The 17,595-nt window shown below is 42.0% G+C and overlaps 1 protein-coding gene across 2 annotated transcripts in view; it reads right to left on the bottom strand.

Annotated features, from left to right (window-relative positions):
• The window catches only part of ENPP6 (ectonucleotide pyrophosphatase/phosphodiesterase 6), a 178,716-nt gene extending 171,745 nt beyond the window's left edge, over positions 1-6,971 (bottom strand). Inside the window, exon 1 of one of the 2 annotated variants that reach the window (XM_021007704.2) lies at positions 6,607-6,971. In XM_021007704.2, coding sequence (XP_020863363.1) covers positions 6,607-6,847 — 241 coding nt within the window. In that variant the 5' untranslated portion in view covers positions 6,848-6,971. The remainder of the gene's footprint in view (positions 1-6,606) is intronic. The other variant, XM_021007703.2, reaches the window with a different exon arrangement.
• Positions 6,972-17,595: the final 10,624 nt, after the last annotated feature.

Raw genomic sequence — 17,595 nt, 5'->3', positions numbered from 1 at the left:
CTGACTCTGGGCCTGGCACTCTATTCACTCTTCCACCTAGCTGCCCATGCATAAATGCTAGTTATTATTATTATCATTATCATTATATGACCCTGGGCAAGGGCAAGTCACTTGACCCGTTTGCCTCAGTTTCCTGAAATGCAAAATGAAAATATTTACAGCACCTATCTCACAGGGTTGTTGTGAGAATCAAATCAGATAATACTTGAAAAAAGAACTTGGCCCATAATAGGCAATACAGAAACACTTGTTCCCTTCTGAACCCCTTTCCCCTTAGTGCTGTTAAAGATGGCTGCTTGTACAGATCTTCATGTACCTTCATGATAAGCAGAGGGTGTGAACAGTGTTACAATATATTAGAAGAGGCTAGCTCAGACACTTAGTAGCTGTGTGACCATGGACGAGTCATTTAACACCTTCTGCCTCAGTTTCCTCATCTGCAAAATGACTTATAGGTCACTTCCAGTTTTCAATCTATTTTCCTATGACTTTGCTTTATAGAAGAATTCACAACAGTGTTCCTTTTAATGGGAAATATGGAAGACACTTCAACTGACACAAATTTGATTTACCCACGTATCTTAAGGAACATGTCAGTAACACAGAGCAAGTTACTTGTTGTTTGGAAGGTGCTCAACACAGGCAAAGAATTCCCATTTTAATCAAGTCATAAGGATTGCCAAGCACTTTCCCTGTGAAGGGAAATAGGGCAAGGACCTTGCAGGATTTTTATAAACTAGGAAATTGTGGCTCCAAAGGGTTATTCACTGGTGGTCAACAGCTAATGAGCTGGGATAGGAATTTGGTTTCCTGACCCAAGTCCAATGACCTCTTCATCACCCGTGCTGCCTGATAAAATACAGGATTGGTGCATTTACACACCTGTATTCCAGATTGGATCCCACCACCTGGATGCTGATTTCTCCGACCACCCAAGAGAACAAAGTCTCTACCATTCCTCAAATTGTCTACAACATACATTGTCTAGACAGAGATTTCTTTTCAAGTATTCAAACTGCTATCATGTGGGAGAGAGATTAGGGTTGTTTTGCTTCACCCCTCAGGGAAGAACTAGAAACAATAGGTGAAAAGTATCAAGGAGGAAGATTTTGGCTCCACATTAGGAAAATTTTCTTACGAGTCAGAGTTATCCACAAGTGAAATGGTAGGGAGATAAAAATGTTTTGAAGGAAGACTATTATAGTGAAGTCATCTATGATTTTGTGAAATCTCACCTTTATGAAAAGGTTAATCTAGAGCTAAAAAGGACGTTAGTTAATAACAGCTGTCATTTAACAACAACAAGCATTTATTAAGCACGTACTGCATACCAGGCACTGTGTTAAGTTCTGGTTATACAAAGAAAGGCAAAAGACATACTCTGCTCTCAAGAATCACAGTCTGATGGGAGGGACAACGTGCAAAAAACCATGTACAAAAAAGATACAGACAGAATTTTGTTCAGTCATTTCAGTTGTGTCTGACTCTCTGTGACCTCGTTTGGGGTTTTCTTGGCAAAGATACTGGAGTAGTCTACCATTTCCTTCTCTAGCTCATTTTACAGATAAAGAAAAGGAAGGGAACATGGCTAAGTGACTTGCCCAGGGTCACACAGCTCCTAAGTGTCTTGAGACTCAGGAAGATGAGGCTTCCTGACTCCAAGCCCAGTGCTATCGACTGTGCCACTTAGCTGCCCCACAGACAAATAACAGGAGAAAATCAACAGATAGAAGGTGCTAAGGGGGATTAGGCTCTCATTAAGCAGGATCAGGAAAGACTTCATGCAGAAGGCAAGCTTTTAGCTGAGGCTTGAAGGAAGTCAGGGAAGGAGCAGACAATGAGGGAGAGAGTTCCAGGCATAGGGGACAGCCGATGAAAATGTCTGGAGCCAGGAGATAGAGTGTTTAGTATGAGGAATACAGTGTCACTGAATCACAACCTAGCTTAGCCCTCCCAATCCTATAAAATAAGTATCATGATTATTAGCCCCATTTTACAGATGAGAAGACTGAGAATCAAAAAGGCTAAATGACTTGCCAATGGTCACATATCCATTGTGTCAGAAGCAGAATTTGAAGCCAGTATTATTTATTTGTAACATCAACAGCTAGCATTAATAGAATTCTTTAAGATTTGAAAAGAACTTTACAAATATAAACTCATCTTATCCTCACAAGAACCATGAGAGGCAGGCATTATTATTATCCCCATTTTATAGAAGAGAAAACTGAGGCAGAGTAAGATTAAATGACTTGCCTAAAATCCCACAGCTAGGATTGAACTTAGGTCTTCCTGACTCCAGGTCCAGTGCTCTAAATGCGGAACGACACTGCATCTATGTACAGCCCTGTATATGTATCACAACTCTCCTCCCCTAGCCCCCACCCCTTTTTGCAGATCAGGAAATCTAGGCCCAAAGAGGTTTACCCAGTGACACAACTAGTTAGTATAAGAGCTTTGGTGAAAATCTAGGTCTTCTGACTCATAGGCCAACCCACTTTCCCCCAGGGCACACTGTCTCCCTAAGGATTAGTAAAGAGAGAAGGAGCAGTAAAGATTTCATAGTCTTCTTGGACTAATAGTAACTTGGGGTCACACCCTCTCTGGCTAAGTGCTGGGGTATGCTAGAGTGGAGTTTCATTTGGCACCTAAAGGGGTCTGGGGCAAGTCTTTCATTGGTTCATAAAACATTCACCAAATACTCAAACCATATGCTCAAGTACCACTCCGAAGTGTTGGGGTTTTTTTTTCCTTTTGTGAGAAAGAAGTCTTTAAAATTGCAGATGTTAGAACTGCAGAATATACTTAAGGGAAATGATATCGATTTAGCCATGATGATCCTGGGGACCACTGCCTGAACAAGATAGAAGGGCAACGTTTAGTTGGTGGGCCAGCGTCTCTCTGGCCAAGTTTGTCCATACTAAGGAAAGGCATCAGACTCAAAAGTATAAAATGTGTGTTTGTGTGTGTGTAGATATGTATATATGTGTGTGTGTGTATATATGTATATATATATATATAATGTCTACACACACATATGTGTGTATGTGTATGCATATATTTATATTTGTATATATAAACATATATAAAAACAAAGTATAAAACATAAGTATGGGCAGGGTCTTCCAGACAAGGATTGTGCAGTGGTAGGATCATAGCTCTAGAGTTGGAAGGGGCCCCAGAGACCATCTAACCCAATCTTTTTGTTTTACAGATGAGGAAGCTGAGATCTAGAAAGGTTAAGTGACTTGCCCATGGTTATGCAGCTGGATTGGAACCCAGGCTTTCTATGTGGCATAGAGAAGAGGGCACTGGGCTCAGAGTCAAAGACCTAGGTTCAAACCCTGACTCAGAAACCAGCTAGGTCATCTTGGGCCAATCACATTACATCTCTGTGCCTCAGTTTTCTCATCTGCAAAAATGAAGGGGGTTGGACCAGAGGGTCATTAGTCTCTTTTAGATCTAGATTCTATGATCCCTCTAGAGACAACGGTCTTTCTACTAGTATTGGTGTCCAGCATTAGTGTAGGAGAAAAAAAGAAAGGAGAATTATGATCAATCTTCTTTCAACTGAGCCGCTCCTTTGGGTTGGGCTGCATCTCAAACCCACGGGGCTTCCTCTCCGCAACCATAACTCTGCTTCTCTGTTTTCTGGGTCATAATAGTGTTGGCTTTTGTGGCATAGGCTCAGTTTGGAAGCTGGAGAGAAATCTACATCCGACTTTGAGGGAAACTAGCCCGTCTCCCCATCCAAAGATCCTTGGCACACTATTGGACCCGCTAAAGCAGGCCATGCCAAGCAGGACTGTCCCTGTGTGACAGAGGGGCTTTGTATGGCTCCCGGCTCCTGCCAACTTCAGGAACGCGAGCCGGGAAACAAAGGATAGTGTCACAGACTTGGTTTCTTTGTGGGCCTTTTTTTCTTAACACTTCTTTATCTCTTTATTGGGGGCTCCCTCGCTCGAATGGGGTTTGTTTAGTTTTCATTTGGATTAAGATCCCTGCACGTGGCCACGAGTGAGTCTTTCTCTCCAGGCTGTGCACCGGATGCCTGCTGAGAGAGGAGTGGGGGTGTCTTGTTTTTTTGTGAAACTCTCCGGGCAGAGAACTGAGACCAGGCTTGTGGCACACATAGAGCAGTGGCTGTTGGTGCCTGAAAAACTGGTGAATGGGCTTTGAGGCAAGGTATTGTGTTGGCTTATGAACGTGTCAATTGATCGCATTTAAGGAAAAGAGGAGAGACTTGTTAGCGAGTTATCTTAGAGACCTCATTTGTTAGGCGAGAGGCAAAGTGCATCAGTCAGTCAAAGAATCCCTGCTCATGGAGGAATCTCTTCATTTCTGGCTTTGCTTTCCATAGCATGCTGTTCCTAAGTTCAGGGATCATGGATTTATAGTTGTGAAGCACTTTAGAGGCCAAAGAATTAGTCCAACTCCCTCATTTTACAGATGAGGAAACTGAGGCTCTGAAAGCAAGATGCCCAAAGCCGTATAGGTAGTAAATGATCAAGTGGGAATGTGAACCTGTACAAGTCCACAGACTCCAAGTGCAATAATCCTCTTTCCACTACACTCTGCACAAGCCTTTGAGAAGCAGACTTGGAGTAGTGGTTAGAGAACTGGAACCAACTGGAGTCAGGAAGACCTAGGTTCAAATCCTGCCTCAGATACTTGCTAGGTATGTGGCCCTGAGTGAGTCACCTAACCCACTCAGCCTATTTCCTCATCTACAAAATGGGAATAATAAAGCACGTTCCTCACAGAGTTGTAGGAAGAATCAAATGAGATAATAAAGGCAATGAGGTGTTACAATGGATTGAATATATTTTTGAAACCCTAAAGCTTTATATAGATGCTAGGTATCATCCTTATTATTATTATATGTTATAATTTATATATAATTATATGTATAATATATAATGTTATTATTATATATTATATTATTATTAAATGTGTGTGTGTGTGTGTGTGTGTGTGTGTGTGTGTGTAGCTTTGCATACCTTAAAGTGCTTATATAACTGTTAGCTATCATTAGATGTGGCTGGGCTCAGAATCAGGAATTCAAACTGGCCTCACACACTTATTAGCTGTGACCCTGGACAAGTCACTTGGCTTCTGCCTCTGTTTCCCCATGTGTAAAATTGGGATAAGAATAGCATTTACTTGCATTGCAGAGTTGCTGTAAGCATCAAATGAGATACAATGTATAAAAGGCACTTAGCACAAGTGCCTGGCCCATAGCTGGTGATATATAAATGTTTATTCCCTTCCTTCCCTCACCTGTGTGAACTTCTTGAACACGTAAGCCACCATTGGGCCTTAGTTACCTCATATTTATAATTGGGGGGAGGCTGAATTTAATGATCTCTAAGGTCCCTTTCAGTTATAAATCTATGATCTCACGTGCAGACCTATCAACTGTACCAATTTTCCTGAGCACGTAAGTGTGGTCACTTCTGAGAAGGACATTAAGATGAATGAGGGCTCTCACCCCACCATGACTAGTCAATCAATCAGTCAACACCCTTCACTGTCTTCTCACTATGCAAAGACCCTGACTTAGGCACTAATTTCTTTACCAGACGTGGTCCTTTTGGGGATTTCTGCACATAGAGGGGAAGGTACAGATATTGGTCTAAATTCTAAAAACCACTTAACTCCCAAAAATTAGCATGAATTATTCAAGAGGAGAGGGAACAGCCTCTTAAATTTTAACTTATAAACTCACATATATGAATTAACAACAGGAACATGTCACACTATGAAAAATGATGTGCTCATTACAAAGGTTGCCATAAAGGCCAGCCAGAAATCCTGGAGAAGCCTAGATTCTAATCCCAGAATGCCTCTGGTTCTAATGCACAGAGAAAAAAATCTCTTGGGATGCTGCCTGGCCAAAGGTCAGGAAATGCCCTAGTCTCTGCAGGAGAAAGTCCAACCTACAGGCAGCTTCTCCAAGCAGATCAGCTTTCCCAAACAGAGACATCTTTTAGTTCCAATGTGCTTTGTGGCACGAAATGGCAAAACTAGAAATCCGAATTACACGATGCTTTTTCTCTTCCTTACCAAGGTCAATCCAGAGATGAAAGGCCATTAGGCAAAAATTTTGCTTCAGTTATTTAAGAGTATTTCTGCTATCTAAGGAGTCCTGGGTGTACCTCTTAAAACCTCATACTCTAGCAGTGAAGGTTATGACAGGCCAGCCAGCAACTGGCTTCAAGTGGGTCAGAGAAATTCCAAAATTAAGTATACTTCAGTCCGTCATTTTAAAAATCCCAATTTGGACAGCAGAGGCCTTAAAAGGAACTTACTTGTGAAACGACAAAGAAAGCCCAATACTGCTGATTATCACCAATTTCTCTCTGGCCCTTTCCTCAATATTACAATTCAAAGGGAAGCCTGAAGTCTCAAGTGGGAGGTGGCACTACCAGGGTTGGGAATATCCTTTCAACCAAGTAAGCCCCAGCCACCCCTGAAGGAGCAAAACAAATGTTTGGGACTTGAAAATATGAGGAACTTGAAAAGCAGACCCCAGAAAGGATGGCTAAGAATTTGAGAGACTAAGGCAAGCCCTCCCCCACCAAGAAGAGGGGGGTCAGTACTCACCTGTCATTAGGGAGTAATAATTAGGGTAGGAAAGACTGGGAAAGTCCGGGGTCAAGTAATCGACTTTCACCCCCCTGCTCACAATCTCTTTGAACCCAGGCAAGGATTCCAGGGCTTCATCACTGATGTAGTCATGGCGAAAGCCATCCAGCAGAAACACCAGGAGCTTCCTGTGGACTGTGGTCGGGCTGCCCAGGTAGAAGGCCAGGAAGAGTAAGAGGGTCAGGAGTTTTGTGGCCATGATGCCAGGAGGCTGCCCCAGGGTCCAGCCAGGGCCGCCTGTTCCTTTGCAGTGTGTGTGGATGGAGAAGCTGAAGCTATTCTCCCTTCTAGGGGCTGGACCTTTCACTGCTATCCTATCTGAGCCAATTTCACTTTCAGAATTTAAAGGTACAGCACTCTCCTTATTTAAAAAAAAAATAGAAGAAGAAGAATGAAAGGAAGACTTTGCTTGTGCTCAGCCTTGGTTGGAGAGTTCCTGGGCCCCCTTCTGAAGGAGAATGAGGAATGTCCTCAGCTACCCCTGCAGTTCACACTAGGGGAGGACGGCCAGCTTGCTGCTTTCAACACATTCTCCAGAAATGCATACCCATGAGGGAAAGGACAAAAGGAGCGATAAGGCAAGAAGAACTTTAGCGCAAGGCCGAGCATCAGAAAACTGGGATCATTCTTTGGTGGCTCCAGCAACTGGAGTTCAGATTCTCCTCAAGTGACCCTCTCTTGAACAGTGGAAGAGCTTAATAAGTACATATTGCTTTGAGTTGGATTTTTCACCTTAAGCTTGTTAACACAAACTTTTAGAGCTCAAAATACAAATGGACATATTGATGAGGAGCATGGTATGGTGGGAAAAGTACTGGATTGGGGGTCAAGGTGCCTGGGTGCTAATCCCACCTCTTCCTCCTTATTACCTGTGTGACTTTGAGGAAGTCACTTAACTTCTCTAGGACTCAGTTTCCTCATCTGTAAAATGGATTGCATGGCCTCAGAGGGCCTTGGCAACACTAAATTTGTGATCCTATGATCTTTAGGTAATTATGTTGTGAGTACTGGTCACTCAGCAAAGTCAAGAGTGGGGAACCTGCAGCCTCAAGACCACATGTGCCCCTCGAGGTCCTCAAGTGCAGCCCTTTGGCTGAATCTAAGCTTCACAGAAGAAATCCCCTTAATAAAATGATTTGTAAATAAAATAAAATGACATATATATATAATAAATTTTTTAAAAAATAAAAGGAATTGTACTGTGAAGTTAGGATTCAGACACAGGGCTGCACTTGAGGACCTGAGGACCTCACATGGCCTCGAGGTTGCAGGCTCCCCACCCTGGATCAGTTTAACCAGTCAATCCTGTGTGGTAGACACTAGGGATCACTAGGGATACTGATGGTAAAATGAAACAATACCTTAAATCAAGAAGCGTGTCTCTCTCTCTCTCTCTCTCTCTCTCTCTCTCTCTCTCTCTCTTTCTCTATATGTATGTATGTATATATATACATATACACATATGCATACATATATTCTATGGTGCAAAAGAATGGCAGGGGAGGGAAAACAACATGTATATATGTGTATATACATATATACACACACATATATGTATACACACATACGTAGGGCAGCTAGGCAGCACAGTGGCTAGAGTACTGGACTTGGGAGTCAGGAGACTGGAGTTCAAATGTGGCCTCAGACACTTCCTAGCTGTGTCTTGGGCAAATCACTTCACCCTGTTTGCCTCAGTTTCCTCATCTGTCAAATGAGCTAGAGAAGGAAATGGCAAACCACTCCGGCATCTCTGCCAAGAAGACTCCAAATGGGGTCATGAAGAGCTGGACATCACTGAAATGACTAAATAATAACAACCATACAAGATGTATCCAACATAAATTAAAGGCTATTTGAGGAGAGGTACATCAGGAAAGGTTATGAAGAAGAAGAAATGAGGAAGAATTAGGCAAGACAGGCCAGGCAAAGGCATGGAGAGAAGCGATAGACCGTCATTGTGAGCCACAGCAAGAAGACTGGATTGTAAGACTGCAGAGAAAGGAGTAAGAGAAAGGCAGATTAGAGAAACAAATTGCCTCTCTATGGTTTTTGTTTTTTCCTCTCACACAGACCACCAATCTAACAAATTAAATTCAATTCAATTCAGCCAGGAGAGGCATCATGGCATACAGAGAACCATCCTTGGAGTCAGGAAAACCTAGATTTAAGTGCTGCCTCTGACTCATGTTGGCTAGGTGACCCTGGGCAAATTACTTAACCTCCCAATGTCCCAGGCAACTTTCTGAAATTCAAGGTCTCAAAAGTTATAGATCTGCATTGGTAGAGGGAAATCCCTCACTGGGAGTTCCCTAAGCCAGTGAAGTCACAGACCTAAAAATATCACACACACACACACACACACACACACACACACACAGAGCCCACAAAAAAATAGGAAACTTTTATAAAATATCTGCTCTGCAGAGTACTACACTAATACTGGAAGTGATACAAAGTTTAGCTAAGTCACAGCTTCTGCCCTCATGAAGCTGATAGTTTACTAGAAAGATCCTAAAATATCACAAAACAAAACTACTCTACATGCTCCTAGACCTAATCTGGCTCCTGAGCTTTCAGAGGCCGTGGGGTCAGCCAGCCAGTGCAATCCCAGAAGACTTCACCTGCCTCCGTTGTCCCCAGTCTCATCTCCTGGCCTGGAGGATGCCTCAGCAAAATTTACCCTTCTTCAAATCAAAGCTCTTAGCTAGGATCCTTCTAGATATACATGTTCGGGACTCATATGGCAATGGTAAAACCAAGTGTCTCTGACATACCAAGACCTGAGGAAAGGGAGGGATAGAGGAGAATACAAACCACATGAATTACAGCATGGAGCCTGACCATATTTCTGGTCTTCTGCCGTCTGCCCCAAGGGGAATGGAGGAGTTTGGTTAGGAGATGAATCTAAGTAGGTAGTAAATTAGAAAAATGTGGTCCGTGTTAGGAACCCCGAAGTCTTGTGGTCTAAGACTCTGGGTCTTTGTTTCTTTTTAGGTTTCCATGTTTGAGAACGGTAGTCAACAGCCTGAATCTTTCATGTCTTTTCCTAGGGTCTTTTTACTTTACGCCAGGAAAGCTATTTCAATATAAGTTTCATCCAGATGATATTGCAAATTGCAAAACTCCTTCTGGACCCTGGATGGGCCTTTGCCTAGAAAGCTCTGCCAAGCCCTGTTCCAGACATACATGAACTCTTAGGAATGTGCTACATGGTCCAGTTGGAGATCTTCCCTGATATGGAAACCAGAAGATAGCAGCCCCCCCCCCAAATGGAAGAAATGCAGATGCTATTTGTCTTGCTACCTATCTATAGTTTCAGGTGGTAAGGTTAGGCAGGAGGCAGCTAGAGATGGAAAAGTTTTTGTTCTCATCTGTAAAGCTGACATAAAGGTAAATCAGATCTTAAATTTTACAAATGAGAAAGATAAGTAAAACAAAATCTGCAAAATACATCTCATTTCTTTCTCTAGTCAAATATTTTTGGAAACAAGCTCAGTCATTTATTGGAAATTGTATTTCAATCAACAAGTAGCCATTTTGGTGGTGCCGTAGAAGTCTAGACTTGGAGTCAGCAAGACCTGAGTGTGAATCCTGCCTCAGGCTCCTAATTACTGCAGGCACATGCCAAGGTTCTCTCAGCTTCATTTTCCTCATCTTAGCGAATAGGCTAATAATAACACCTCATCTCACAAGGTTGTTGTGAGAATCATTATTAGAAAGCATTTTGCAAATCTAAAGTGCTATAAATACTCATTATTATTGTTGCTATTTTCTGCAATACCACACAATGGGAGGGAGATGAGATAAGTATAAGATATGGTGCCTGCTCTTATATATCTATCTAGTATCATGGAAGCCATTTTCATTATATTTTTTGTCCTAATCAGTAAGCCAGGGAAAACACCCATAGAGCATGAAGGCAATTGCTCTAATGAGGTCTTGAACTGTTCTCCTATTTTCTCAAGTAGTTTTCAAGAGCAGAAATAGGGATAGAACACCAGCTCTGGAGTCAGGAAGACCTGAGTTTAAATCTGGCCTCAGATACTAGCTGCGTGACCCAAGGCAAGTTACTTAACCCTGATTGCCACCAAAAAACAAAAACAAAAACAAAAAAACCTGAAAAACCAAAACAAATTAAAAAAAAAACAAAAACCCTAGCAACAACAATAAAAAAGCATAGATAGCCCAAGCTTCTGGGCTGGTATTTCCTTTCCTAGCCCTTAAAAATCATGGATCTGAGTGTCTTGATAGAAGAGAGAACAAGAGAGCCAAATGAGATGTCATTGTGCAGTCCTGGGGAATTGAGTTACCTGGGTGATCCTCCCCAGGTGTCTATATTTGTGTTTCCCTGAATTATGTGTGTTCCTTGGGAAAGTCTCCTGCCTTGGATGGTATTCTAAATTTCAGGGATCTTAGCTACAGAAATCAGAAAAGGGCTAGTCAGTAATGACTCTGCGTTATAAGGTCAGAGACAGTATCATCTTCAATAACTTTGTCTCCTTTATTTGCTCTTGGGAATCCGTTGTCAAAGATTTGGAGGATTATAATATTGTAAATTTAAAGCTGGAAGAGCCATAAGAAGTCACTGGGTCCAACCACACCTTTTTGAAGATAAAGTGAAGCCGAGAGAAACGACTTTCAAATCCAGTTCTTCCGATTCTGATTGATGATTAAAGAACAGTTTAGGACCTTGGCTCGCCAACTACACCCACCTGATCTGCATGCCAGCTAATAACATGATACTGTGCACAATCAAAATAGCACCATAGATTTAGAGCTTGAAGGGACCTTGTTTAGTCAATTCAGTCATGCCTGCCTCTTCATGGCCCCATTTGGGGTTTTCTTGGCAAAGGTACTGGAATGGTTTTCCATTTCCTTCTCCAGCTCATTTGAGGATGATGAGGAAACTGAAGCAAACAGAGTCAAGTGACTTGCCCAGGGTCACACAGCTAGTAGGTGTCTGAGGCCAGATTTGAACTGAGGAAGATGAGTCTTCCTGACTCCAAGCCTGGCACTCTATCCACTGTACTCTCTGAAACTGAGGCCCAGAAAGCTTAAGTCATTTGCCCAGAGTCACAAGGTAGTGACAGAAGCAGTATCTGAAGCCTGTAATATGTCCGCTGTGGTGACCTAGGTCCTCTTTCTTCCCCTTTCATACCCTCTCTCTTGATAACTTCCCCAGTTCTTGTGGATTTAATTATCACCTTTCTAGAGATGACTCCTAGATCTATACATTCAGCCCCAGTCTCTCCCTTGAGCTCTAGTCTGCCTCACCAATTGCTTATTGGACATTCCTGTCTAATCTCAACTTGTTTAAAACTTAACCCATTATCTTTCCCCCAAAACTCTCCTCTCTTCCAAAATTCCTGATTTCTATCAAAGGTACAACCATCCTTCCAGTCTCCCAGCATTGTCCTTGACTCTTCACTCTTCCTGACCCCATTTTGCCATTTCTACTTTCACAACACCTCTTGTATCTGACCCCTTCTCTCCTAGCTACCATCTTAGTTAAGGCATTCATCCCCTCTTGCCTGGGTGATATGCTCCTAATTGATTTTCTTGTCTCGAGTCTCCAGCACACACTGGTGCTAAACTAATATCCCTTCAGTACGGACTTGACCTTATTATTCTCCTATTCAATGAAGTCCAGTGGAGTCCTATTGCCTCAAGATAAAATAAAGACTCCTCTAATTAGCTTCTAAAGCCCTATATAATCTGGTCCCAAGTTATCTTTCCAACCTCACTGGATGTCATGCCTCCTCCTCTATGCTGGGATCCAACCAAAATGGCCTTCTTTCTGTTTCTACCATCTTCCACCACCATGTATTTGCACTGATCATTCCCTATATACAGAATACAATTCAGTCTCCTAGAGTTTCTCTTTTCCTTTAAAATGCAGCTCAAGCACCATCTTCTGCATGAATTCTTTTTTGATTCCCCCCAATTGCCAGTACTCCCCTTCTACTTCCTTATAGTTAACCACTTCGTATGTGTTTGTATTTATTAATTTTATGTTAGGCTATATATAGTTGCATGTGTACTTTCGTCTCCCCCAATGTAAACTCATTTTGAGAAGGGTTGGCTAGATGATACCTCATGTGAAAAAGATCTGGGGGTTTTAGTGGACCGCAAGCTAAGGCAAGTATCCAGAAAGAAAGAAGTCATAGTCTCAGTGACAGAGTAGATAGCTTACTAGATGCAGAGTCAGGAAGACCTGGGTTCAAATTCTGCCTCAGATGTTTACTAGCTATGTGACCCTGGGTAAGACACAATTTGGCTCAGCCTTAATTTCCTTATCTGTAAAATGGAAATAATAATAGCACTTGCCTCTCAGGATTATTGTGAAGATCAAATGATATAATACATGTAAAGCACTTTGCAAAACTTAATGTTATATAGATGTTAGCTATTATGGTCAAACTCTATCTTGGAATATTATATTCACCTCCGTTTGCCACATAAAATGTTTTTTTTTTTGGTAGTTGTGTTCCCAGAATCTGGCACAGTGCCTGACATATGGCAAGATCTTAAATCTTGTTAATCGGTTGACCCTTCTAGGTCATCAAGTCCAATCCCTCATTTTACAGATGAGGAAACTGAGGCACAGAGAAGCTTGAGTGACTCGCCCAGGGCCAGATAGCTAGTATGTGCCTGAGGCAAAATCTGAACTCAGATCTTCTTGGACTTTAACCCCAGTCAGTGCTTTATCTACTGCCCCACCCAGCTGAATACATCTCTAAGTGGTAATAATAATAATAACAATAATGAATCAAACTCATTGTTCCGAACTGACAAAACATTTCAGTTAGTGACTAACTTAAAAAATAACTCACTGAGTTGACCAGAAATTTAGGTATTATGTAAACTGACTAAACAAAGCCTGAATAGCAGCATCAAGGGGCCAGTTTCCGTGAGAAGCTGCCCATGGTACAAAGACTCTACCATTTAGTGTAAGTACTTATGTGATGGATGGTATACAGTCTCATGAAGAGCAGAAAGGTCTTCATCTTTGGTACATTCATCACACAGGATGTGTATGCTTTATTGTTGCTCAGAAAACGAGGAGAGAAGCCTGGTTTTTCTCAAGTATTAGACAGGGTAATGAAGCCAATCCAAATGCTGTCTTCAGGGACATAGGCTATACTACACAGTGAAGAGAATGATGCCATAGCCAGCTGGGAGAAGTGACATATTTTAAAGAGACTTCGGTCCCTGTGGACAAAAATCTGGTTCAGTGACAGGATTCAAAAATGGAGAACGTACTAGGGGGATGTCAGTGTGTCAGGATTTCTCCAGTAGAATGCCCCAGAGATTTGTCCTTGGCTCAGTGATATTTTTCATATTTTTATCAAGGACTTGGATGAAGCATCATAGATGACATGCTTGTCAGAACCGGAGAAAACACAATTAGGTGGAATCACTAACATGTTACATAATAGGAATAGGGATGAGGATTGGAGTTCTGACTTCATTGGCCCAGAGAGCGCCTAGTGAAAGATTTTCTCTACCAATGCATGATGACAATTTCTCTTCAACTTATAGTCTTGGACTAGATAATAATATAAAAGAAAAAGATCTCAATAGGCTAAAACCATAGCCTGAATTTAATTGTATGGAATTTTTAAAGTTCCTGTTCTTGGGTTCAAAGAATCAGTTGCACAAGCAGAAGACTGGAAAGATCTGGCTGGATAATAGCTCATGTGAAAAAGATCTGGGGGTTTTAGTGAACTACAAGCTAAGGCAAGTGTCCAGAAAGAAAGAAGTCATAGTCTCAGTGACAAAGTAGATAGGTTACTGGACTCAGACTCAGGAAGACCTGAATTCAAATTCTGCCTCAGATACTTACCAGCTACGTGACCCTGGGTAAGACACAACTTGGCTCAGCCTTAATTTCCTCATCTGTAAAATGGAAATAATAATAGCACTTACCTCCCAGGATTATTGTAAAGATCAAATGATGTAGCACATGCAAAGCACTTTGCAAAACTTAGCGTTATATAATTGTTAGCTATTATGATCCAACTCTATCTTGGAATATTATATTCACTTCTGGGTGCCACATAAAATGAAAGGTCATTCAAAAGTGAGCCTTAAAGTGCATACCTCCATTTCTGTGATGCTGCTCTCCTTTGTTTTCTTACCTGCTTTGCTAGATTATCAACTATCTCTTGCCACTTAATGATAGATGTTCCCCCAAGTCTCTGCCCTAAGCTCTGTTCTCTCTACCATCTCTCTTAACGATCTCATCAGCTCCCATGGGTTCAATGGTCGTTTCTAAGCAGATGATTCAAAATTTTATGTATTTAGTCTGAATCTCTCTGCTGAGCCCTGATCCTGCATTTTTATCTCCCTGCTGAACAGCTAGAGCATCTAAGCGGCACGTTGTATAGAGTACTATACCTGGAGTCAGGAAGAATCCTCTTCATGAGTTCAAATCCAGCCTCAGACACTTCCTAGCTGTGTGACCCTGGGCAAGGCATTTAACCCTGTTTTTTCCAGTTCATCATCAGTTAATGGGCTGGAGAAGGAAATGGCCAGCCATTCCAGTATCTTTGCCAAGCAAACCCCAAACGGAGTCACAAAGAGTTGGACACAACTGAACAACAGTAAAGCTGGACACCGCCACCCGGATGTGCCATCCACGTGTCAAACTCAACTGCTTAAAATGGAACTCATCTCCCCTTGCCTCTCTGAACCCAACCCTTCTCCAGATTTCCTTCTTTCTTTTAAGAATAGCACTGGAGAATGAGGTAGAGCAGATAGACAGTGAGACTTGGGGTTAGAAAGACTTGGGTTAAAATCCCAACTCCAACATTTACTAGCTATGTGATTCTGTGAACTGTTATGTAGAGAAAGAACCAGAATGAAGGGAGATATGGAGAGGATTGTACCAATTGTACTAGAAGCTCTCCGCAGTGCTTTCGAGCTTTCAACTTTTCTCTATGATATGGCAGTAAGGAGAGCCACAGTAAGGGATGCAAGCTTGATTACGATCAATGACCTTAGAGATGCCTCTATTTGGGTTATGGGGGAAGTACAGAGAAAGGAAAAGGAGAGGATTCCATTCTGCAAATTGAGTGCACTAAAGAAGCAACCAAGAGTGGATAATTGAAGGTAAAATGAAAAAGGTAGTGGGTTTGCAAAGCACTTTACAAACGTTATCTTATTTGATCCTCCCAACAACCCTGTGAGGTAGAGGCCAATTTTAAGGGGAAAATATAAGTAAACTAGTTTGAAGATAAGACAAGGAAGCTTATTATTATCCCTATTTTATAGATGAGGGTGGTTCTTGCTGTAAGTTGCCCAGGGCCACACAGCTAGTAAGTGTTAGTATCAGGATTTGAACTCAGATCTTCCTAACTCCAATTCTAACGTTTGATGCACTGGGCCTTGTACACAGCCTTAAGAGATTTGTCAGAAGCATTTGAGTTCAGAATGAGCCAAAGCTGGCAAAGAATGTTAAAAGCAACAAAAAAGAGTTCGTTTATTTGTTAGTTTAACCACCAGGTGGTGTTGACAGGGATTTTTCCCCACCTCCTGCTCCATCCGGTTTAGAAAAAGAATCTGGCTCCTGGGGAGTCCCCTTTCACCCTGCTGCTTTGCACATACACCCATGGGGAGAAGTGCTGAGTAAGCATTGTCTTCTCTGGCTCACAGAGGGTCAGTGACCTTCTCTCCTTCAGCTCTGCCTTCCTCTCTGGGGCAGTGCCAACTCATTGTCAGGGGTGTGGGGATTTGTGGATTTACCCAAATAGAAATCAGATGAGTGACCACCTCAACCTCACTCAAGGACCAAGCCAAGCCTCCTTTGTGACTTACTCAGTTCATAGTTAACTGGTCGTGCAGCAGTCAAAATGCAGTTGGCTCTCTACTCTAGGAATGAAATAAGCATTCATCAGGTATCCACTATATGCCAGGCATTGTGCTAAGCACTTCATAAATACTGTCTCATTTGATCCTCACAACAATCCTTGGCATAGGTGCTGTTATTATTACCATTTTACAGTTGGGGAAATTGAGGCAGAGGTTAAAATGACTTGCCTGGAGTTGCATAGCTAGTGTTTGAGGGAGGCTTTGATGTCAGGTGGCATCAGATAGCATTCTTTCCACCGAGCCACCTGGAAGCCTCTATAGAAAAGAAGCCTTCTTGGGAATGGCATTACAGTTGTTTTCAATCCTTGTATTAAATAAAGCAAATAAACAGTATGGGGAATCAAAAGAATGCTGCATAATTGTTAAATAAACCATGGTTGCAGTTAGATACATTATCAGTTAAAAGAATCGTGATTTTAATTCAGGACAAAATCCCCTTTAACATTCTAGCTAGATTGACAATGATATTGGTTGAACATTTACACATCCTGCTACTTTGGCCACATTCTTCATGTTTCAGCCCACTCTTGCCTTTAACTATTTTGGTAAAAAACAAACACATGCATAGTGTAAGGACCAAAGACCTATGCCATAGGTACACCTTGTTGTTTGTTGTCCATCGGGGCCTGCTCTAAGAAAATCCGCTAATAAAGTTTGGATGGTCCCCCTGTTGTGTGCCTTTTCCCCCAGAATCGCCGCATCACAAGCAGCCATCTTCAACAATAATAAACATCTAGACCCTAGAAGACTTCTTAGAGATAGAAGACAAACCCAGAACCAGGAATTCTGAGAAATCTGCAGTTTGAATTCTCCCCTGAGTCAGCAAAAGAGTTTAAAGATGTTTCTAGAAGAGGTTTGACTCAAGTATTCAGTGGATCTGGTCCTTTAGGTAAAGACTCAGAAACTCTGAAGAGAGGTCTTGGCTCAGCCTGGGCTATGGAACTGAGAAACTGGTGCTTTCCCTGGTTGTAGCTGGTTCAAACCTCTGACTATCTCAGGCTTCCACTAGCCCATCATAGAGCAGAGTAAGTAGACTCGGAGGCCAGTTCCATCAAGCAAAAGCCTGCTGCTACC

The sequence above is a fragment of the Phascolarctos cinereus genome, unplaced genomic scaffold (genome assembly GCF_003287225.1).
Source record: "Phascolarctos cinereus isolate Bilbo 61053 unplaced genomic scaffold, phaCin_HiC Scaffold_9;HRSCAF=440, whole genome shotgun sequence".
NCBI lineage: Eukaryota > Metazoa > Chordata > Mammalia > Diprotodontia > Phascolarctidae > Phascolarctos > Phascolarctos cinereus.
Note: the sequence above shows the minus strand (reverse complement) of the source record. Positions and strands in the feature narration are given on the sequence as shown.